At 38.2% G+C, this 24,660-nt stretch overlaps 1 protein-coding gene and 1 long non-coding RNA gene across 2 annotated transcripts in view; one reads left to right on the top strand and one right to left on the bottom strand.

Moving 5' to 3' along the window:
- The window catches only part of LOC120541963, a 51,467-nt gene extending 36,188 nt beyond the window's left edge, over positions 1–15,279 (bottom strand). The window contains exon 1 of the long non-coding RNA XR_005636121.1: positions 14,707–15,279. This is a non-coding gene — a long non-coding RNA (uncharacterized LOC120541963). The remainder of the gene's footprint in view (positions 1–14,706) is intronic.
- snx8a (sorting nexin 8a) overlaps positions 1–20,047 on the top strand; it is a 64,227-nt gene extending 44,180 nt beyond the window's left edge. The window contains exons 5-13 of the mRNA XM_039773980.1: positions 5,602–5,722; positions 6,123–6,259; positions 6,706–6,786; positions 8,902–9,062; positions 10,085–10,217; positions 10,944–11,012; positions 12,193–12,342; positions 13,746–13,895; positions 17,394–20,047. Of these exons, the coding sequence (XP_039629914.1) occupies positions 5,602–5,722; positions 6,123–6,259; positions 6,706–6,786; positions 8,902–9,062; positions 10,085–10,217; positions 10,944–11,012; positions 12,193–12,342; positions 13,746–13,895; positions 17,394–17,522 (1,131 nt within the window). The 3' untranslated portion in view covers positions 17,523–20,047. The remainder of the gene's footprint in view (positions 1–5,601; positions 5,723–6,122; positions 6,260–6,705; positions 6,787–8,901; positions 9,063–10,084; positions 10,218–10,943; positions 11,013–12,192; positions 12,343–13,745; positions 13,896–17,393) is intronic.
- Positions 20,048–24,660: the final 4,613 nt, after the last annotated feature.

Here is a 24,660-nt window from a genome sequence, read left to right as displayed (position 1 = left end):
GTAGGGGGCTTGGAAGCCCAGCCCTGTAGGGACCCGTGGCGCCCCAGTGCCTATTTATCCCGGGAGCCCCGCACTTCCGCCACACCAGGAAGTGCCGGGGGGAAGACGATAGTGGACAGGATGCTCCACCGGGTGCAAGGCGGGGACCTGCATCAATGAGAAATATTTCTGTGAACAGCCTGGCGCAGCAGCGGACCCCACACACTGGCCGCAGGAGCGGCCCGTGCACAACCCCGCGGGAGCGGTTAAGCCCCGAGACCGCCACCGGACCGCAGAAAGGCCATCCCCAGGTGCGGAGGAGGAACATACGTCACTGGAGCACAGCGGGCCACGAGAGTCGCGCTGTCGGGACGGACGGCCAGGTCGGCGATGCAACACAGAAGGCCACACCGAGGCAGGGGCCTTGGCATGACGGGATCCGGGAGGTGAGTGCCCTGCCCTGCAATACTCGGCCCTTTGGGGTCGTACATACCTTGTTTTCCACGGGGGGGACGAACCAGATCCGCGTCCGTGGCAGGAGCACGCCGGGCCACGGGCTTTTGGCAGCACGGCGGCGGCAGCAGAGGAGGCTGCGTATTCGGAGCCGCTGCGGCTCAAAGAATCGGCGGACCTGCGAGGAGGCACGTCTCCGCACCCAGAGTAGGGGAGACAAGATGGCCGCGGGCTGGATGACCTGCCCGCTGACGGGCACGGAATTGGCTGGTGTGTCTGGTGTGTCCGCCGATGATTGGATGGAGGTGGGACCTAGGAACACCAGTCTCATGTCGAAGAGGGACCCGATTGGGCCAGAGGGAATGGGCCACAGGAAGCAGGCGTCGCGTGGAGCTGATGGACAGGTAAGCTCACCGACGTCTGTCTCTTTCTTTCCACCAGTGGCTCGGCGCGTGTCGGAGGAATCCCTTCTGCCCGCTGAGCCATCTTTAGAGCAGATGCTAGGTGATCTCGTGCTCCGCTTGGAGCAGCTGAAGGGGAAGGCGCTAGCTTCGGGAGAGACGCCGCGTGGGACGGAGAATCGGCGCGACGCTGTAGCCTTTGGCAATCGGGACACTGCGGGGAAGGTGAGTTGTACCGTCCCCATAAAGCATGAAGGGGGATCCGCCGAACATGGTCGTGACTTATTTAAGGAGGACCAACTTCGAGTAAGCGATCCCCCCACAGCGGATGTGGCGGTGCAGACGGCCGATCGGGCGAGGAGAGCGAGCACGCAGGCGCTGGCAGGACAGGGGCTGATGAGTGTCTTGGGTCCTAGCGCCCTGCGCTCCAAGCCCGCGGCAGTCACCTGTCGCTCTGCAGGGACGCAGACGAGGCTGGATATGAGCTATTCCCATGCTCAGACCCAGACCGTCAAGGCGTCCAAGAATAGAAGGAGGAACCGAGGGGTGAAGGCTGGGACCTCCATTACGAAGGGGTGTCTCGCTGGGGGCGAGCGCCCGGAGAAGGGCCATCTTCTGCGCGGGCAGAGGAAATCCCCTGGGCGGCTGGGCGAGCCGCCTGCGAGAGTGGTCCCGCGGACATCGAGAGGACAGGCATGGAACCTGCGGCAGAGGACTTCGGCAGGCAAGTCAGGGGCTGTCAAAAGGGGGCAGGAGCACTGCCGGTACGGAGACCGGCAGGACGCTCGGGGTGAGTGTCCTGGCAGTGCTTCTGGCCCTCTTTTTCCTTTTTCCACAGGCCCGAAGCCCCGACGAGCGCTGAAGCCGACGTCGGGGACCTGCTCTCCTGGAACAGGCTGCTCCGTGGGAGAGCTCCACGCCGGGAGGCCAATAGTGACCCAGCTGGGGGGGACAGCGGGGGCAAGAGCGGTGCAGACCAGAGGGGCACGTTTGCGTCGGAGGGGGTGCCAAATGGAGATGTCCCAGGGTGCCGCGTTGGACCCTGTGGACATAGTAGGACCCTCTCTGGGGACGTGCTGCCCTTTCGGGACGTGCCGTTCGGGCCCACGTGTCCTCGCTAGCGGTGGACAATGTCAATCATGTTACGTTATTATTAAAATGTTTCCTTTTCTTTTTACTTCTCCGCTGCCAAGTGCGGGTATTCTGAGATATATAGATACAGATAGATATGAGAACAACACATATCAATGACAAAACAATTACATTAACAATCATGTTACGTTATTTTTAAAATTTTTCCTTTTTCTTTTTCATAACTTCTTTAACACACTACTTCTCCACTGCGAAGCACGGGTATTCTGCTAGTGTGTGTGTATATGTGTGTGTGTGTGTGTGTGTATATATATATATATATATATATATATATATATATATATATATATATATATATATATATATATATATATATATATATAAAAAGAAAAAAAAAAAGTCTAAATTCTCCTTCGATTATCCAAACACAGGGTCACGGGGGGTCTGCTGCAGCATATCCAAGCCAACACAGGGCACAAGGTAGGAACAAACCCCGTGCAGGACGACGTAATATACATAAATGCTTCATACACTTTAATAAAATAAAATTGCTAAACTTGGTTTTGTACTTTCTACACTGACCCCAAACCATAGAATCTGAGAAAGAACAGCTTGCCTAATTAGGCTATTGGTACAATTTAAAGAAGAAGTTGGTTGGAACAAAAAGCTGTGGCCATATGTGGTCTCTAGGACTGAGCTTGGGAACCACTATGTTGGATGTTTGCAAATATACATTGTCGTCTGAGACACAAATGGTTGTACTCCTGACAACCAGTGGAATTCAGCTTCTCTTGTTTTGTAGTCTACAGAACACAGTGCCTTTCTAGGTTTGTCACAATGTGTGACACAATAAACATGGCCAGTTAGGCCAGAACATGTGCTTGCAAATCAGTTTCTGTATTGCTGAAACCCACTTTGTGTCCTTTTACGCTCTGCTGTACAGAGTTCCAGTTGGGCAGGCACAGTATGACTTTGCACTGCTGCTTGGCACACTGTACTTGTTTTACAAACTCTGCTGTCACAGTGGTTTCCACTTAAAGCACACAACATTCGTTCACTCAAAAACCTTTGAATGTACAATACAATGTAATGTAACCAAGAAAGATTTGAAGCAAACACAATATTGATGCAGAGTATACACTACACACACTAGTAGTAATGACATCGGTCATTCTTATGTTAAGCTAGTTATGTTATTAATAAAGCTGATTTAGATCAATGTACCATTTGCAGTTAAAAATACTCTTCAGTTTAACTCATTATTAAACAACTAAATTTAACATAAAAAGATTGCAAAAGAAAATATTTTTTAAGAATAGGCTTGTTTCTATGCATTGCTTTTATTTTGCTTGTCATTAAGGATGCACTTTTACTTTCTCATACACATAGCAGTAAAAGTGTAGGAATCGTGAAAAAATTGGACCTCAAGATTTTGATGAATCTTGACATTTCAGACCTTCCCAAGTCTGAAAATACAATTTTTGAAATTGTCTGTCTGTGTGTAAACATGATAACTCAAATGCTTTGACCTAAGTCAATGAGATTTTTGTACACCTGCTTTATATCAAAAATATGGAATCCTATCAACCTTTGGGCCACTTCTGGCAATAGAATTGGTAAACTGTGGTTATAATTACAGATAAGATTATTCAAATTCTTTAGATATTTATAATGATAAAAAGCAAACTGATATGAAATTTGAGAAAAATTACTCAGTCTGAAGTAGTATTGTATTTAAACAATCATCCAAATTTTTTGTGTCATGGAAATATAAATGTGTACATGTTGTTAAAAGCTGTATTCAATCTAATGCATATTCTTTCAATAACTATTATTTTTTTAATTTATACATCATCAGTTTAACAATAACATGTAAACATTGAACATCCCATGTAAATATAAAGATGTAATGGGAACAATAAGCTGCTACATCCCCGTGGTGTTCCTGGTAATACATACACATTTTTTTTTTATTTCCGCCATCATTATCATAATTAAATTTAGCTAAATGCAGTTTTACCTATAGCAATTTATTGCAACAAATATAAAATACGAACACTTTTTGTGTGTTTTTAGGCGACTATAACTCCTTTTACTTTGCACATAATGTAGGTAATGCATACGTAATTATGAAAAAAAATTCCACCACTGTTTTTGATCTCTCCTAGTGCAAAGATATCATTTTAATATGCAGTTTGATTATAAATAGAGAGAAATGATTGTGTATTGATATTTATCAATTAGTTATGATAAACAGATATGATATTTGAAATATTGCACAACTGGAAGTGGTTCTGATGGCCTTTTCCTCTATCTCAGTATACGAAAAAGTTGAGGGGAGTACACTCCCGATTTTGCTTCTCATCTATGGGAAGACTGGTAATTTAGGTTAACATTTTATCAGCCTAGCTCCTCAGAATGATTTTGTACTTAAATAAGCCATTATTTAAAAAAAAAAAAAAATTGCTTTTATATTTCTTAATGCTATGGGAAGAACTCAGTTGCTTGAACAACAATAAAATGTCAGTCAGTCATATTGTCAATCATATTGTCACATCCAGCTTAAAAAATAAAAAAAAAAAATTGAAGGAGAAAGCGGGTTATAATCTTGATTTAATACTTCGCCAGTCCTGGCGTTTTACAATGAAATTTATGGGGCTCCACAGGAAAATAAAAGCATAAAAACTTAATGAATGTGTCCTCTTTGAGTTTTGATAAAAGAAAACATTCCTTTCTTGTTACCATCGCATGTTTGTGACAACAGGGATCTGGAAATAATCGTAATCATCACGTATTCCTGGTACTATTTTTCTTGACGTAAGGGTATGTTTTCTATTTGCTTGTGTGAGATCTCACATTAATACAGAAGTAAATCGAAACAAAACCAACCACATGGCACAAACAGTTTGCTGTGATTTTTGTCTTTTGAAAGGAAACTATGCCTGGGGTATGATAGGTTATTGTGGAAGAAGACAAATGCTGAGGTTACATACATAGCTGGTCTCTTTTAAAAAGGCTTAATCTTGTAATACTGGGGTTTAGGTTATATAAAAAAATACATATATAAGCTATTTTACAGTGGGTATGTAATCGTAAGATGCGGATCAATACACAACAGTAGTCTTGGCTTGAAAAATGTATATATTCTATGCTTTATGCCCTGTGCCCCACAGGGTACATTGAATAACACCAGGACTTGCTGTGTATTTTTTTTTTTATAATTTATAGAAAACTTTTAAAACACAATTTCACATGACAAGTTCATATATAACATGTTTATAGAAATTTAATTTTGACTTGAAAAATTTTGAACTTGTACTTTAAGATATTTGACATTGAAGACCTGTATGGAATAAGTGAAACAACATAATGCTGAGTATACAGTGAGTGGTGTATTTTGTAAGGGCTTATTAATTTGCTCATTTTCTTGAGGGTTTATTTACTTGTCTTTATCAGTGTACGAATCAACTGAAAAATGTTTGATATGAAGCACACAATTATAAATGTGTGTAAAACATGTTTCATTTGCTAATACCATCTAATAGAGTGATCGTAATTTGTTTTTGACCATTTTGTGTATTTAGTTTTTTTGGCTGCATTAAAAGGATGGTTAAGAATAAATGTAATTAAAAATGTGATTTTCAGATTATTAACATTTGTTTTCATTTCCATGCAGCGTTTTAGAACATCAGTTTACCGTAGATACAGTGACTTTGATGTATTGCATGAAGTCTTACTCCATAGATTTGCCTATCGCATGGTGCCGGCACTCCCACCGAAAAGAGTACTAAAAGGAGGTAAAAAAAAAAAAGATAAATTTACACAAACTGATAAATGAGGTAGAATAATGGTTTACCATCATAAGTCATTTTTGTTGCATTTATTTAATAGTTTTAGGCAATAGAATATACAATAGATGTAACTTTAGATACAGTAGCAGTTAAAGCAGGAAAGGTTTTCACGATTTATGTGTAAATTTATTTTTATAATAAACTGATGAAGTGATGAAACCTGGAGACTTATTATACTACTTACTCTTCTGAATAGAAGTGACCAAAGTGTGTCCATATGTGATGTTTTCTTTAAGAAATGACAGAAAAATAATAAATATGCACAAAATGTTATCTGTTAAGCATTAGTTAAGTAAATAATCCCCAAAGGGAACAAACTGTATTTTGTCTTGCTTGCTGTTAACAGTTTTGACTTCAACATCTGAAAAGGAGTTCATTGAAGGTCGACGGCGTGGTCTTAGGCGTTTCATTAATCTTGTTGCCCGGCACCCTTTTTTTTCAGAAGATGAACTCATAAAAATATTCCTCACATTGAACAGTTCTGTAGGTAACTCTTTTCAATGAGCATTGTATGTGTGTGTATTATTATGGTTGTAGTGGTTAATATTTTTATTATTGTTATTATTAGCTGACTTTGGTTAATAGCATTAAACTACAGACGTGTATATGATGACAATATTTGGAACATGAAGATTGTTTGTTTATTTTTTACTTTTAAGCAGATCTAATATGGTTCATTTCAAAGTGTAAAGATTGAATTAAGCTTTACTATTTCTTTTAAAAGTTTTGTAGCACTAATTTTTACTTGACTGCAAGTAAACATTTTTCCAGTATCTTAAGCTTTTTAAGATGTAGTACAAGTGAAGCATTTTCAGTGTTTTCACAGCATGATTACAGAACTGTCTTTTTGCAGTTTTATTAATAAGTAGTAGCTTAGTTTGATTTTTGGAAATACTTTAGGTTTAATATTTACTTATGTATTCTACTAGGATGTGCAAAACAAACTTCGTGAGTCTATTAAAAGAGCTGGTGATGAATTCTTGACTTGTAAAATTGCAACAAAGGCTAAGGTATTTGTATATTTTTTTTCTTTGTGTTGAAACTTTTAAATGTTAAGTAATACAATGACTTCTGATTGCATAGATTTTGTTTTTGACTTTTCTGTTTTAACCATATTTAAATTTTATGATTGACTTGAGCATTAGTCAGGACAATACGCTGTATTTTTACACTAGGGATATGTTGCATTATATGTAGTAGCAAAAAGTATTTTAAGAGATGTTACAGTGTAAATTATTTTACAGTACATACACTGGCTTCCATTTTATTATCTTCAAAGGAGTTTATTGTCATGTCTTCCTGTTAATACATTTTATTAGATAGTGTTTTCCTTCTTCAGCAACTTATTTAACCTTTAACCAGAAATATACCCTGCTTCATCCTTTCACTTGTGGCTGTGATTGATAAAAAGGAAAAAATATGCCATTCGTTTACTGGAAAAGTTGTTGTGAGTTCTTCCTAAGTGAAAGTTTTCCACCACAGAAGTGACTGTTTCTACTAGGAGTAGATCGGTGTTCACAGAACAGTGTGTTTCTGTTTTTAAAAAAAAAAAAAATGTATACTGTAAATACACATACACCAATCAATACTATACATGTTAAATGCAAAGTTTAACGATTTCCTGTTTAGTTAAGCTGAAATTTGGAAGAATGATTCATCTAGGGAACCCCCTAAAAACTAAATGCCTATAAATCTTAAAAACACCTTGATGGATCTGATTGAAATTTGGTGACCTTCTAGAAAAAAGAAATAGCCAGCAAGTGTTTTTGTGTTTCTCGATATTTGTCAATAATAATGTTGTAGCAAAGGGGCTGTTCTACCTGACCATGTCCTGTTCTCCGCACAATGCCTAGAAGTGATTGCATAGAGTTATGGGGCTTCCCATGTTTGCAAATGAAGGCTGCTGGCAGAACAGCAGCACTAATAATAGGATGGAAAGAGTGAAGAAGGTGAAATGTTCTGCACAGGATAAACAGAGGGGGATCATGGCTTGAAAATGTCTTTGATTTCATATACTAACGTCAGGATGCTCCAGTCTCAAGTCAACCCTCTGTACTATATGATACACTAAAATACCAGGTGTGGCAGAAAAGTCATGAGACTGGCAACACTGCAAGCGATCTGGCAACGCTGCACTGTTGTCCTTGATAGAGCACGTGTATCAGTACCCTCCCATAGCTCAGTGCGAGTTTCAACTCCTTCTGTTAACTACGTGACTCTTGTGAGATCAGACCGTCGTTTAACATTAAGAATGTTGAGTGAACAATTAAATTTGAACAGATTTACCGTTCATCAAATTTTGACTGAACATTTGCACATGCGAAAGGTCTGTGCCAAATTGGTGCAGAAAAACCTCACAATTGAGCAGAAGGACAATCGAAAAAACGCATTCCTGTGGTTCACCTGACCTCAGTCCGTGTGACTTTTTTCCTTTTTCCTAAACTGAAAAATGTCCTCAAAGGACATTAGAAAACATCCAAAAGAGTGTAACAGACATGCTGAAGACCATACCGGTTGAAGACTTCCAGCGCTGCTACCAACAGTGGGAACAACGTCTCCATCGGTGTGTAGCTGCCCAAGGGAACTACTTTGAAAAGGATAACATTGATGTTTGAAAAAAATAAAAACTTTGGTAAATAAAAAATCAGTCTCATTACTTTTCTGCCACACCTCGTATACTACAGCAAATTAAATTTCCCTAGTAGATTATTAATATAGTATCTATTTGTCAATCACAAAACATAAATTTGGAGTAGGCTCCTATGTGAGGCAGGAACGCACTCTGGACTGCATGCTAGGCCATCACAAGGACCACTCCTGCACAGGCACCCACATTCATGCAGAGCCAATTTAGAATTGGTAAATAACCTAACCTGAATTTATCTCCCACATTTCAAAGAGATGGAATCAAACCGGTTGGGAATGTACAGACTACACATAGCAACCATGTGTACAATTCAGACACAGGATACTAGACATGCGAGTTACAAGCACTTGTCACCAGACTGTCAAGATATATTCCTGTATATTCATGTTACTACTTGTCATTTAATTTTCATAATTTTCATGTTTATCCAACAGTAGTTTGCAGAACTTCCTCCTAATTTGTTGTATTGTTATTTTAGGAATATCTACCACCTGATATCCAGGCTCAGTTTTCTGCCAGTAGAGAATTAATACGAAACATCTTCAACAGTTTCCAGAAGCTGCGTGATCGTGCAGAGAGGATGGCTATACGGTCTGTGGAGAATGCAACTGATCTGATGATGTTTGGGAAAGAACTAAGGCATGTAACCCTGAACAAAAATCAATTAGTTTACCTTCCTGCAGCTCTTCTTATTTGTATGTTTGTTAATGATGAGTGTAAGGCTTATTCTGCACAAGCACTAAAACTTAAAAATGCTGTTTTCGTTTTAAAGGTTTCTGATCACACTGGCATTTTCATACCATTTTTATTATCCACACTGAATTGGCTAAAAATGCATAGATCTTTTCTGTTGGTTATATACAGTTTAGCAGCCAAGCATGACATTTATTTATGGAGCAAATCCAGAGTAGATCAAAAACCAAAACAAAATGGACTTCTTTGTGGACAGATGCTGAAGTAAAATTGGCTCCAGTGGTTACACGCAAATATAAGGTTGCCAAAGGCTTTGAAAATAAAGACCAGCGGTCTGGCTAAAATAAATGCAGCAAAATATTCTTGTGTATCAAGGCCCAGTATCCATCAGCTAATGTAGAGAAGCTAGGAAAGAATTATCATGACATTAAAGATGAGATCACTAAGTGAATTATCGGAGCAAACTAAAGTTGGTACCTGGTCACAAAACAATTACAATGTCCGTGTTTTCAAAAAGCTCAGTTTTCAGCAGCCATACTGCTGTGCTAGACCCTGTATTTTTATATCTGCACACTTTGAAGAGCTTTTTGAAATGATACCTTTTTTGGTTGTCTAAAATAATGTTTCTGTATGGAAGAAAAAAATGCTTTTTCAGATTTATCAGTGTTAGTGTTGATTATGGACCATATTCTGATACTGTAACAGTGCTGCCTAGCCCTGAATGTAGTGTGTTGTGGTATGCACACTGCCCAAATAATTGTACACTTAGATTGCAACTTTTGAAATTACTTATCTAAATGCTACTGCTTTCGGTCATTTAGCTGACGAAATTGTGAAAAAGGTGCCTTTTAAAAGTGAGAGAAACTATAAAGTACCTAATAGCAATTGAAATGATGTACATATTATCAGAAGTTGCATCAGAGTGAGATTTACATCTGTACCCTAATATTGATGTTTTAAAATTGCAGTGCTCTGGGGTCAGATACCATTTCAGTTCCATACTGGGCTACCACAAACAACAACACTTGGGGTACCTTGAGACAGTCTTTGAAAGGACTGTCTGTGGAGTTTGCAATATTGGCAGACAAAGCTGCACAGCAGGTATGTGAAACGCTGAAAAAAAATCAATGGATCATAACTATTTCAACAAAAATAAACTTTTATTACATATGTCTTCTGTTGCTGTTCAGGCATATTTATCACCTTTTACGTTTTTTCAGCAATGAAACCTTTTATTTATGATTTGCTTATTCCACTTAGCAGCATTTTCATATCTATTAACTTTTTTTTTTATTTTTACTTATTTATTTTTACTTTTGTTGGTATTGTGAAAATTCTGAAAGAACCACACATCTTTAATTATTTTATTCTGTTATTCTTCAAGACTTTGTTTTCTTTCTGTAAGGTGGTGGTTCTGCCAGTTATTGCAACCCTAGACAAAAATATGAGATGCTCTAACCATACTTTAAGTTGGATATAGGGTGTAGTATGAGTTATGCGACATCAGTACCACACAAATAATTTGGCAGTATAGATTACGTCTGTTAACGTATGGTTTTGCATTACACAAATATTTGCTTTTATCCTTTTGCAAAAGATGAAATTTGATGGGTCTGCTTGCACTGGTGCATCTTAGAATTCATTCTGTGCATAAGTGGTTAGCAGACTTGCCAGTGCTTGCATCTTTTACTGTAAGATTACTAAACCAAGACTGAACGTTAAATGATTGCAGCAGACTTCAATTATATTGATGAACATGAAATCCTGATGTTCATTATGATGACTATTTTTTTTTTAAATTTAACAATATTTAAAATATTTTTTTAGGGTAAAAGGGAAGAGGATGATGTTGTTGAAAAATTGAATCTTTTCTTAGATTTACTACAGTCATACAAGGTGAGTTAGGCTTATTAATGCAGAAAAATCATTTTTAAATAAATGTTTGTCTTTATATTTTTGCATTTATCCCTGAACAGATTTGTGTTTTAACTTTGCTCATCTGATTATATGTTTTTTTTTTCTGTTTTCACTCTACTAATTTATTTATTTATTTAAGAAATTTGGGAACGATGTACATGCGATTTTTACTTAAATGACGAGAGTACATTCATTTTCCGAAGTTCAACAACACCCCCACCCCGCCCCCCTCCAAAAAAACACCCCACAAGCCACCTTCCTAAAGAAAACAATACCATGTTTTTACTGTATGGGATTCTTCTTTGAAAGCTAATAAGAGTTAAATGCACATTTGTATAATCATTTAGTTGAAGACCTCGAGGCATCATCCTGACATATGACAAAATCAACATAAATAGCCTGACTACTAAAATTGTGTGCAAGCATTTAATTGTTTCCCTAATACATAAGAAAAGTAAATCCAATTCTCATTTGCATTTAGTTGTGCATAGCAAGAGGAGCAACAAAACATCCCATTAAACAAAGCGTGTTACTAAAGACGAGAGAGTTTTAATGAAAAAATGATTGTGCATTGTTTAAGCCCAGAATTCCTGTAGACATTCTTATTGTTGCCCCCTATACATGGGCCATAGAGTTAAATGTGCTTATTGTATACAGTAGCACTAAGCAAACAGTTATTCTACACAGATGGAAAAATATGCAAATTTTATTTAAAAAATTACAGCAGTCTTTGACAAAAAACATTTCAAATACAGGTTAACAGTTTGACAGATGGGCATTACTGACAAGACAGTTTTTACTAATCATTGAAGCCTGATAAATGTAACCTTTGTAAACTAACGTGATGAAAGAATTTTATTTACTTCTTCAAGCCAATTCCTGAGACACAAGTTTGCTAAATACTGTCCATGTGGTTACTAGATCCCATCTTACTAAAGTGATTAGGACTGTCAGAATTAATGAAAAATGATGAATTTTGAAAATAAAATATTTCTGCTTCCAAGATTGACTAAACTAAAATGATACAGAGCTTGTGCATGTGTGATAACATCTGTTTTAAGTGTAAATAAACTATCCATTTCTACCTTCTTTGCAATTTATCCATAGTAATTAAATTGTTTTTGAACTGACCAAATTATTATTTTTTTTTTTAAACTAGGATTTATGTGAGAGACATGAAAAGGGCGTTTTGCATGAACATCATCGGGCTTTACAGAAATACAGCCTAATGAAGCGTCAGATGTTATCTGCTACCGTACAGAGTAAGGAGCCAGTGTCTGTTGAACAGCTGGAGTCTCGCATTGTACAGGTACAGCTGGAAAGAGAACTGACAAATACTGGATGCTAGTTTGTTGTTAGCTTGTTTTGTACACAGTATTGGCTTTTTCAGAGCCCCAAAAATGTATAAACACATTTTATACAGAGCAATTTAAAAGATAATCTGGGCCATATTTCCTGAAGAGTTGTTCATTTCCTCTGTTTTTTATCTCTGGTTTTTGTGTTTTTTGTAAACATGCCAGTTCCAGAAGTCAAACTCTTTAGGAAAAAAATGCAGGGTTATGTAAGTATGGCCTACAGCGTTAAGTGTCCAAATAAGAGCTGCTCTTTAATTTTTGTAAAGTAATGTTAAGGTAATATGTTATATAATGTTAAGGTATTATTTTATTATATCTCTAGCTTGTTGCTGAATGCAGAAAATTGAAGCATCTTTTGCATAAGAGTAGTATTCAGCCTCCATTAATAGCAGTGGTGCTAAAATGCACCATCTTGGAGAGGTACAGTAGAATGTTACACAGTCAAGTCTCAAGTTTAATTTATGTTTATGCTAGTTCAGAAATGCACCCTGATCAGGAAGCCAAGCCTACACAGGGCACACATACCCACCTACACTTACTTGCGCATGGGAATTTAGAATCATGAATGTGGGAGAAAATTGTGAGGACTTGGAGGAAATCTGACACAGACACGGAAGGAATATGCAAACCGCATACAGGTGATGGATTTGAACCAAGTACACTGGACCCGTGAGACCGCAGCATTTACCTTTGAGCCACCATACCAGAGGAGAATAATGAGCTTTCTTTTACGGATAATATTTTATGTCCTGAATATCTAACATTTTAAAGATGAGACGACTATTAAATTAGTTCTTTAACACAGTGGACAACGTGCGATGCAGTAAAGGTCCTTTCTTGGATTAACTCACAGAACACACTACGTAGTGAGAATAACAGAGCATGGCAGCCCAATCAAACACATTATTTCTCATATACACAGGATGTATCAAAGTTATAGTCAACCTACAATCCCTCATTTAATACAGTACAATCGATCTATTGGGAGAGCTTGCTGTTCCGTGTTCCCAGGAAACTAAATACAGTATGTATAAAACAGTGCATGCGTCATACTGGTATGTATGTGGCACCAAATCCTAATCCCTGGTAAGGAGGATGAACCAGACCCGAATTAAAGTATAACAACTCAATTAACTGATGAATGTTGCAAAGAAAGGATTAGCCGCAGTGGCTTTGTAAAGCTAAATATGCGTTTTGAGTACTGAAATCTGTATCTCCTGTTGCTCTTCATTATCATATCTAGTAACAGTGGTCAGAACAATAGTGTGGTTAGTAAATAGTGCATTCTGTACAGCTACAATGTAAAACACTTTTGATAGATGTTTTTTTTTTTTTTGTTTTTTGTTTTGTTTTTTAGCAAGAGAATGCAATATTGACAATGGAGCTCCGGAACTACTTTTCCTTGTTCTGCCTTTGCCAGGAGACACAGCTGATATTCATCTATCTTCAGATCACTTGCTACATAATTGGGGCACTTGTAAACTCGCAGATACAAGGACACAGAGAGGTATGAAGACATTGTATTGCATTTATTCTGGATGAAGCACATCATGCTGTATTCTGTAGTGGTGCTGAAAAGAAAAGCTGCCATATAATGTAAAATGTAATATATAATGTCAGTTGGCTCCTACAAAGTTAAGGGTTGCTCCCATTCTTCTTTAGTTTGTTTAGAAAAGTATTCAGACACCAGATGCTGACATAACGACAGACTTGCCCACACCTGCCCATGAAATAGCCTTTGAGTCAATTGTCCAATTACTTTTGAGCCCCTGAAATGAAGGGATTGTGTTAAAATAAATACTTTAGTTGCCTCACATTTTTATGCAATCGTTTTGTTCACCCCACAGAATTAAAGCTGAAAGTCTCCACTTCAACTGCATCTGAGTTGTTTCTTGTAAAATTCATTGTGGTAATGTACAGAACCAAAATTAGAAAAAAGTTGTCTCTGTCCAAATATTTATGGACCTAACTGTATGTGCATGGCAAAAAGTCAAAATAATTGTGATCAAGTAGAAAGTCAAAGACGTTAATAATTGTTTCAAAACATGTCATACAAAGGACATGTACTGAATCCTCATAAGTACAGCAGTGCTCACTCTACATACCTTTCCTACTGTATTTGCATTGGCATTTTGGTATTTACATGTTTCTGTTACACACAGTAATATTTTTAACTCCTTTTTCCAGGGGTAAACATAACACAACAGAGGTTAAACAGCACTCAATTCACCAGAAGGGCAAAGTGAAAAGATAATATTAGAAATATTTACAAATTTGTGAAGGAAACAAAATAATTGACATATTTTTAGACCATTTACCTCATATTTTGTGGAAGCACCTTTGACAGCCATTCCAGCCTGAAGTTCTCTTGGGTATGATGTGACAAGCATCAAATACTTGAATTTGTGACTTTCTAACTTTCTTCTCTAGAAAGGAAGTACAGAAATATTAAAGAAAAAATTCCTTCACTTTTCTAAGGCTTCTTTATCCTTTGTATTGTATTAACTTATTTATGTTCTCATGGTGCAGGATAGCTTGGCCTGGCAGCAGTACCATTCAGTAGTCACTGTGCACCAAATTCACTGTCTTCATTCATCCATACTAGAAGTGTACTGAAGTGCTTAATAAAGATTGATTGCTGTTAGATGGTGGCCAAGCTTCCCCCATCCTTCTCCAGTTTTGTCCTCTAATTACAACTTATCTTCTGTGAAAAGACAGAAGATGCTCTGACTTCAATGTTAAAATACGTTTGCATGCTAGGGCTTAGTGGGCTAATTCTAAAGTCAAATGGTAGGAATAAGCAGCTTTTTGACTTGTGTAACCTTTTTTTTCTCCATGGTACAATTCAGAGTTACGGTCTATGAAAGCAGCTGGACGACGCCTTGAGAGAATGTCATGTAAGACACACAAGCCTCACCGTGCACATCCTGACTTTCTCTGACCATCAAAGGGCTTACAGTGGTGCACTAACTGCAGCTAAGAACACACATGGCAGAATAATAGAAAGTGGCCATGATGACCCAAGGGTTTTGTTCTCTGTAGTTAATAAACTACTTCAACCTGTATCTGGCCCACTTATCTCCTCTACCAAAGTCTGTGAAACGTTCCTCCACTTTTTCCACAATAAAACTAAAGATCTAAATAATTCAACTAACATAAATCCATCATCCATTTATAGCTTTCCCTGTCTTCCCTCTCCATTCAGCTCTTTTTCTAAAGTTTCACCAGTCACATCTGCAGTTGTTAATGGCCTGCTTTGTAAGATGAGGCCCAATATCTGTGTTCTGGACCCCATCCCCACCACATTTCTTAAATCCTGCCTTAATGCCATGATCTCGACTTTTAAGACAATAATAAATACATCCCTTGACACTGGCTTTGTGCCAGCCTCCCTTAAGATCACTTCTTGGGAGAAAAAAAAAAGTCTGGCCTTGATGCTGACAGTCTTAAGTGTATTGTGACTTCCCAGCTCACCAATTACTTAACTTCTAACAATTTGATGGAACCCTTTCAGTCAGCTTTCAGGGCACAGCACAACTGTGAAACTGCTCTACTTCGGGTAACCAGTGATTTGCTTATGGCAGCAGACTTTGGACATATCAGCATATTAATTCTGTTAGATCTTAGTGCAGCATTTGACACTGTCAGACATGACATTCTACTGTCCAGAATGGAGAACTTGCTGGGTATCTGTGGCACTGCCCTCCAGTGGTTTTAGTCCTATCTGACTGACAGGCAAGAGTTTGTTAGTCTTGGCAAAGGCAGATCCTGCACCGGTGTCACAGGGGGTTCTTCAGGACTTTGTCCTCTGCCCTTTGCTCTTCTGTATCTCTATGCTTCCCCTTGGCCATATCATTCATAGCTATGGACTGGGTTATCATTTTTATGCAGATGATACTCAACTCAGCTTTATTTCAATGTTAAAAGTGAAACTTCATCAGGACTTCCTCCGCTCACAACTTGCCTGAGTGAAATTAAAACCTGGATGGAGCAGAACTCTTTCACATTAAATTGCAACAAAATTGAACTCCTGCAAACTGGCACCAAAGCACAACTTAAGAAAATGAGCTGCTTCTCAGTCACTCTTGACTGGGTTCTCATCAGACCTTCTAATGCAAGGAATCTTGGTGTCATTTTGTTATTCCTTCTTTTCTTGTTCCATCCACATTAACCAAATTAAGAAATATTCCTGCCTTCTATAACATATGCCATGTTTGCTCACTCCTCTCTTTTTCTAATGCTGAGAAACTTGTCCATGCTTTTATCACATCCTACATTGATTTTTGCAACTCTCTGCCAGGCTTCTAATCTTATATCACAGTTGATTCAAAACTCTACTGCAAGAGTCCTAACACAGACCAGCAACAGTGAGAACATAACATCCATCCTGCTTCACCTCCACTGGCTTCCTGTGTCTTACAGAATTAAAAATAAAATTCTATTAATAACATAAACCTTTAAATGGCCTTGCACTGGAATATATCAGTGACCTTCTCCATCGCTATGCTCCTGTTTGCAAAGTAAGGTCCTCTGATTCTGCCAATCTTGTTGTGCCCCACACTGACCTGCATTTTATGGGTGACAGGGCCTTTAGCTGTATTGTGTCCTGACTTTGGAGTGACCTCACTAAATTAATTCGATCAGCTGACTCCATTCTTTCTTTTAAAAAACACTTAAAACTCATCAGTTCAGGAAGGCTTTTAACTTAACTTGACATTCTGCCTCCTTAAGTCTTCCTCTCTATCCAGATGTTGAGTATAATTTGTGTGTGTGTTAAATCACAAATGATGTGTTTTGCTAGGCTTTCTTGTAGTATTGAATTTATTATTTTACTCTGGCTTATTGTATTTTATTCTGTTTAATTCCCGTTTGTATATCCTGTATCTATTTTAATGTTCTATCTACACCCAATGTTACATATACCTTCTGTTTCTTTATGAAACTCTGTGAAACACCTTGAGCATGGGAATGGCACTTTTTAAATTATTCTTCCCTCTCTTTCTAGATGAGTGAGGTGTGGAATGATCTTCAGCCTAAACTTGGCTCCCTGTTTGGAGGATGCAGCGGACTACTTTCGCCACCACTGACCCCCCAACAAGGAGATTGGAAAAGCCTTGCATTTTTTACTAATTAAAGCTTAAGACTGTCACCTTCTGATTTCTCACTGCCATGTTGTCCTTTGACCAGAGTTCTGCGCAAGCAGCGAGAAGATCTTAGTGCAGCTCTCTGTGTTCGCAAGGAAAGGACTATCGCATGATACAATGACACAGGTTCTAATACTCAGTTTTGACACATGTTATAATACACAATTTTTCCCCAAACCGCTTTCTCCATTCTAGGAGACAGGCTACAAAATAACATTTGTAAAGCAAGATCGGATTAGAAAGTATGCCTGAATGAAGGAAAATGTACAAAAATGTAAATGAATTCATCATATATTTAGTGAAATACAGAAACGTAAATGTAGCGATTTTCTCCTGTTAGCTGACCAAGTTGCAAGTTTAGAGGTTTTCATAATATTCCATTATGATGATGATTTTTATCCAAATACTTTATTATTTACAATTTACATCATATAGATAATTAAGCAAATAACTGCCTAGTATGAATAAATGTGAAATTGTACATATTGCATTTTTTGGAAATTGGAGGGATTTAGAAATATTTGTAATGTAATTTAGTGCCAACACTAAGCTGAAAAGAAGGCAAGCTAAATACAGGTGTGTGTTAAGTACCGTTTATACCACCCAAGTGTTCACTCTCCTTTTAAAGAAATGGGGTGCCAAGGTTATTTGTCAAGATTTAAGCAGAAATGTCATTTCTGAATGAGCGTTACTCACTAAAAATAATGTGTTGTTGAGTCTTTGTGTATTTATAGTAATAACAAGGCTCAGATCAGATTCATTCAATCATATTTGTCTCTTACTATAGAAAAAAATTAAAGTAATCTGTGTCATTTTTTTTTTTGTCTGAAATCGAAACACATGGAGTCGTGTACTTCACATCATATTGATGTCATTTCAGAGTTCTATTTTCTGTATAGTGTAAAGTTTCAAACAAGTAATTGTATTTTGAATATTTAGAGCATGCCTTTTGAGAAAGCACACAAGGAAAATGCATTTAGCATTCAGAAAAGTGCCTTCACTTGCTGTTGGGTTAGAAGATAAACTGGAATTTGAGTTAATGCAAATGCAGACATACCGATTATGATTAGTTAAATGCATAGCAATGTTCAAACAGCAGCCTCGTGCCAAGAGTGTCCGAGGATGATAGATAGATGATAGATAAAATGTGACCTCATTCCCTGCACTGCAGTGCTTTAGCTTTCACTCCTCAGCAGTGTCTACATTAGTCCAGCAGGTGGCACTGTTGTACAGGAGATTGTAAGATCCTGGCATTAAATGTGAATTGTAGATTGCTTTGGGGTTCACCAATGTTGCGTTTTTATCTAACATGACTTTTGGGGAACTGCAGTAGGTGCAGGACCTTATGGAAATGAAACCATGTTGGTTGATTAACATGCGTTTGGTTTTGGTTGTATTTCATGCTGGAGATCTTGCTCACTTTGGAGCGTCACTCCGACTTAAGGAACAGAAATCTTTCTAACTGCAGTCCAGAGATTTCACCATGCCTGGTCCACTCTCTTTTTTTCTGATCATCTGCACAACACAGAACTAGGCATTGCATGCTTTATTAACACACTATGCATCTGCTTTTCTGGAAGATTTTTTTGAATTTGTTGGTGTGTCGAGTTGGGCTGCCAGACATTTATTGCTTGTATGGTTTTTGTGCATTTATTTTAGTGTGCTGCTTGCCTTTGTTGCTTTTTAACTCCAGTAATAAATACTTAACTCTGGCTTAATACACTCCAGTTTAGACTTTCCACTAATTATGCACCAATTTAATCTTCTTAACTATTGATACCTAACCATGAATTAAAGCAGTTTTATTATGTTTTGCAGACCAATAAATCTGCATGTATACAAAAAAAGAGGAAATCATGATAAGCTATATTTTGAATTTTATAGATAAAAACATCAACCGATGATTTACTGGTTATTTGACTGCTACCTCTTGAGTACATTCCAGGCAGAGATCTGTTTATGGTCATTTTAAACTCCTTGTATCATGTTTCCTTAAAACAGATTGCCACTTACCAAGCCTTTTAAGCACCTTCTGAACAGTAGAACACGTCCAGAGTCAGTCTGTAGTTTTCCAAACAGTAAGAGTGCCACTTTAGTCAAGTGCCGCTGCTTTTTAGACTGGACTTTATGACTTTGATGGATGGGTAATGCACAATGTTATTCTGTACAGATGTGGCAAATGGTTGCATTAACACATTTCTTTTAATCTGCCCTATGTCTGTAAAACGTGAGTAGCAGAGGATTATGGATTTTGCCAAAGTTTCTAATGGAATTACAAGGGTTGGAGCAAACTTTGTAGTTGACCTTCCGGTGTCCAACGGCCTTTAAGCGGCAAATCAGTTTGGGTGCATTAAGATGAGGTAATCCTGAATAGCACTTTATTATGAAAAAAAGAAGGTATTCAAATATATAAATATATAATTGATCATGTAAGCTCTTGATAATGTATTCTTAAAATTTTGAAAGTCATCTGCTAAAATAAACTATATGGAAAGTTCCTGTTTATCTCATTATTTTAAAAAACGCTGTATGTTCTACTTGTTCCAGGAGTACAATAAATTGCATTTAAGAATGAGGCCTTCATTTTAACTTGGTGAAGCTTAGAGATTTCATGTGAATTAATGAAGGTATTGTTCCTCATACTAATATTTTAATTTTGCATTATTTCAGTTCTTTAAGCTTTGAAGGTACCAACCAAAGGACAAACCAGGATAACCGTTTCTTTTAATCCTTTCAAAAGGCTCACAAAGAAAAAGGTCTTTATCTCTGCATTTTTGAAGATGGCATTACTGTGGCAGACGGTACGGTTTATTTGTGGAAGGTATTGTGAAACACATTTTCAGTACTTAACCATTTTTCAAGTTTTAATTAATCTTAAATAAAACAATTATGTATGTTTTAGCAAAATTCTGTCAATCAAAAGTGAAGCCCGATATTAAATCTTTATAAATAAAATGGAATTTTACAAAAGCCGCTGCCTACCTCGGAGAACGTCTTGCTGTATTCTACAAAACACACACATATGAACAAGAATTATTTAATGATCGTATAGTAAGACGGCTAATGCCACTGCCTCGTGTCTCCAGAACATGGTCTCTCTGGGGAGTCTGTATTTCTTCCCCTCTGTTTGCTCTGAAACTAAGCAGGTGAGGTTGTCAACATTAAGGGGGCACCATAGTGTCTATAAATAAAGTATTCATCCACTTGGAAGTTTCCACATTGCATTGTTATACAGCACTGAATCACAGTGGATTTTATTTGGCTTTTTTGACACTGACCAATAAACGACTCTTTAATGAGTGAAAACAGATCTCTACAAAGTGGCCTAAATTAGCTATGAATATAAAACACAAAATAATTGACCACATCAGTGTTCATCTCCTTTAATGTGCCACACCTAAATCATCACTGGTACAGCCAGTTGGTTTCAGAAGTAACAGAATCCACTAAATGGAGACCACGTTTGTCTAGCGGCATTTGTGTGCTAATATACAGTTGAAAGTGATTAGATAAGTTGGAAAAATGTTGGCATTTACAAAAGTTTGGGTACCCTGCTAAGTCAGCAATTGGTAACACACGCCCTTTGGTTAAAAAAAAAAAAAAACGGCTTAAAAACATTTTATGCAGGCAGCCATGACTCTTTGAAGGCTTGTTTTGGAATGAATGCTTTCAGCTGTGGGGAACATCATTGCACATACACCACGTTTAAGGTCTGCCCACAGGTATTTAATGATGTTCAGCTTCGGGGCAGTTCTGCAAGAGCCATTCTAGAACAGTCCGCCTTGTTTTCTTGAGGTACTTTGTAGTAAGTTTAGAAATGATTTTTAGTTTCCTCACTGACTGATATTCTTAAAGATTTGTTGATTATTTTGAGGAATCAATTCTTTCCTGTACCACTATCTGCCATGCAACCCCAAAGCAGAATAGATCCCAACACTTGGCACTGTGTTTCTTTTTGTTTTTTTAACCCTTTTTCCCTTGTTGTGGTTTTGGCGGGAGAGTTTGATTTTTAACTTCATCTGTTTACAGCGCTTGGCTCTAAAGTGCCTCAGGATTACGCAGATGTTGTTCTGCATACTTATGATGAGATCACAGGTGAAGTGTCATGTGGGTGGCTCTTCTCTGAAGGCCATGTCTGTGCACAGTAGAGCAGTGCACCACCACTCAACTAAATCTCCTTGCAGCCATGTGGTGGTTTTGCATAGCCTTCCTGCACAGTACACAAGCTGTATTACCTGTCGGCTTTCTTGGTCTTCCAGATGTTGTCTTGACCCCCATGGTTTTCCTAAACTGCCATTTCTTAATGACATTTCAGACAGTGCTGCTATCTAGAAGTACTTTGATATCTTTTTAACAGCCATCTGCTGCATTGTAGTCATCGGATATTTTAATTCTTAGACCCACAGCTAGTTGCTTAGAAGAGCCTATGATTGTTGGGTGTGGCACAGTGTTTCAAGAATTGTAGAAATTACTAGGCTCTGAAACTGACATCAGCTAACAATTCCTAATGAGGATTTTTGACCTGTATGCCTCCCTGGTGAGGTGTTCCAGGCACGTCTAACCGAGAGGAGACGGCCCTGGGGAAGACCCACGAAACGCTGGAGGAGCTATGTCTCCCGGCTGGCCTGGGAATGCCTTAGGATTCTCCTGGAAGAGCTAGAAGAAGTGGCCGGGGAGAGGGAAGTCTGGGCCTCTCTGCTCAAGCTGCTGCCCCCCGCGACCCGATCTCGGATAAGCAGAAGATGGATGGATGGATGATTTTTGACCTGACTAAACCTAACGAGCTAAGCCAGACAAAACTAATTGCAGAACGAGGTATGAGACTATACAACTGAAAGAGTGCCCACACTTTTGCAAATGCCGCATGTACATTTTTCCCTCTTATTCAATATATTAAATAAAGTGCAACTGTATATTAAGAGTTGTATGTACCTTTTTTTTTTTTTTTTAAAACCATCACGTCAATATAATTTGGCCAGGATATCCAAACGTTTACATGGAACTGTATATTCTGGTACAGTATGGTTGATTTTTACAGTTAAGACAGTAACTTTAGTTATTTGTTTAGGCGTGCAGTTGGTGAGGTGAGGCCTCAACAGCGGTTCTGCTGGATTAGTGTCAGTGTCATTGTGAGGAGGCACATTTACTGCTTCAGACATATTGACTACAGAACTCTGTCTGTCCTTTGGCTCTCCATTTCCAAAAGGAAAAAGGACTTGCTTAACAGTAGTTGGTTCTTTTCTCCTCGTTTTAACTTGTGGGCATACCATTTAGCTTGACTACACCTTTCTGAGCAGGGGTCCTCAATGTTGGTCCTGATAGACTGTAGGTTTTCATTCTAACCAGTTTTGTAAATTAGAAAACCGTCCGCTTTCATTCTTCAAAGACAAACTGTAGATTTTTTATTTTCTTAAAACATCATTCATGTTTTGTGTTCCGGTCTGAATTTTAACAAATAAGCTAACTAAAATTTCTGTATAAAACATTGCTTTAATATTTACAAGGGTTCTAATTAAGAAACTGATTAAAGTAAAAGCCTACAGCCATTGCTGCCCTCCAGGATGTTCATCTTTTGACAGACATGGCTGCCCGCTCTTTGAACATCATATTTACTCCCAACTTTATCTGCGGGACTATGAATGACAACATACAACTGGCAGCAATGCATCATTTACCTTTTCCTTTAATTCAGTGGCTGCAAATGTAAAAGCTTGAATTAATTTTACAGAATGGTTTTTACTTTGCAACAAGTTGTATATTTATATGCTTAATAGGTGTTTTTGAGGGTCTTTTTCATCCATAGACTGTTTACCCATCAAAACCACAGCCAGCTATTGGCTGTATAACATTGACAAGAACACCATCGCTCTTTGCTGTTTAAATCCCCTTGACATTCATGAGGCATTGGATTGGATGGTTCACAGACTGTGACATTTTAAAGCAATTCTTCACACCCGCATTTAAGCTGGACTCACTCAAGGGTATCAACAGCAGGATAATGTGCACTTTTGGCCTTGTGAGATTAGCTATCCCATAATATTATTTTCAGCTGTCCACTGCCACATTCTTTTTATATGTTGGTTTTCAGGATTTAAAATTTTCTATCCCAATCCTAAATGAGCATAGCCACAGCTTATCTAGTGCCCTCCACTATTATTGGCACCCTTTTTGAAAAATTAGTAAAATGGGTTAGGAAAAAAATCACTCTTTGCTGAAGAACAGTCATCTTGCACTGAAAAAATGAGAAACATCTGACTTTTAATTGAACCAAGCATTAATTGGTTGTCAATAGAACACAGCCAATTTCAAGATGAACATTAGTTTTTTTTGTAGAATTCAGTGGAAATGCCATCTGTCTTACATGCAAAGAAAAAGTTGCTGCTTTGAAAGAATATAATCTCAAACTTCATTACTTGACTAAACATGGAGCTGTATGATAAGTATCAGGGAAAAGAGAGGGAAAAACGAGCTACGCGGCTACACAACGGCCTGAAATTACAGCAAAGTCTTTTCCGCAAAGCAAAGAAGGATGCTGCTGATGCAGTGGAATCAAGTTATGTGGTAAATGAGTTAATCGCTAAGGCAGGAAAGCCATTCACCAAAGGGCAGTTTCTTAAGGACTGTATGTTAAAAGTCGCTGAAATATTGTGTCTAGAAAAGACGGGCTTGTTCAAAAATATCTCATCAGCAAACACCGCGGCAGAGCGAATAGGCGAGTTATCAAATGACAGTTATGATCAGTTACGCGAGAAAGCTAAAGTTTTTACTGCATACTTCGTGGCGTTTGACAAAAATACCAACAAAACTGACACTGCTCAATTAATGATTTTCATTAGGGGTGTTAATTCCCACTTTGATGTAAAAAGAATTGCTAAGTTTATGTCCAATGCACGGCCGTACCACAGGCAATGATATACGTGTGACGCGATTGAGCGTGCTGGTTTTCCACGGAACAAAATGGTAGGCATCGCCACAGATGGAGCCCTGGCCATGACAGGCAAACAAAATGGACTGGTAGCGTTGGTTCAAAAAAAATGAGAAGAGGAAAAAGCTGATCTGGTAGTGTTTTACATTGCATTATTCATCAACAAGCACTATGCAGCAAATGCTTCAAATTTGAACATGCCT

Source organism: Polypterus senegalus, chromosome 13, assembly GCF_016835505.1.
Source record: "Polypterus senegalus isolate Bchr_013 chromosome 13, ASM1683550v1, whole genome shotgun sequence".
Taxonomy (NCBI): Eukaryota; Metazoa; Chordata; class Cladistia; order Polypteriformes; family Polypteridae; genus Polypterus; species Polypterus senegalus.
Note: the sequence above shows the minus strand (reverse complement) of the source record. Positions and strands in the feature narration are given on the sequence as shown.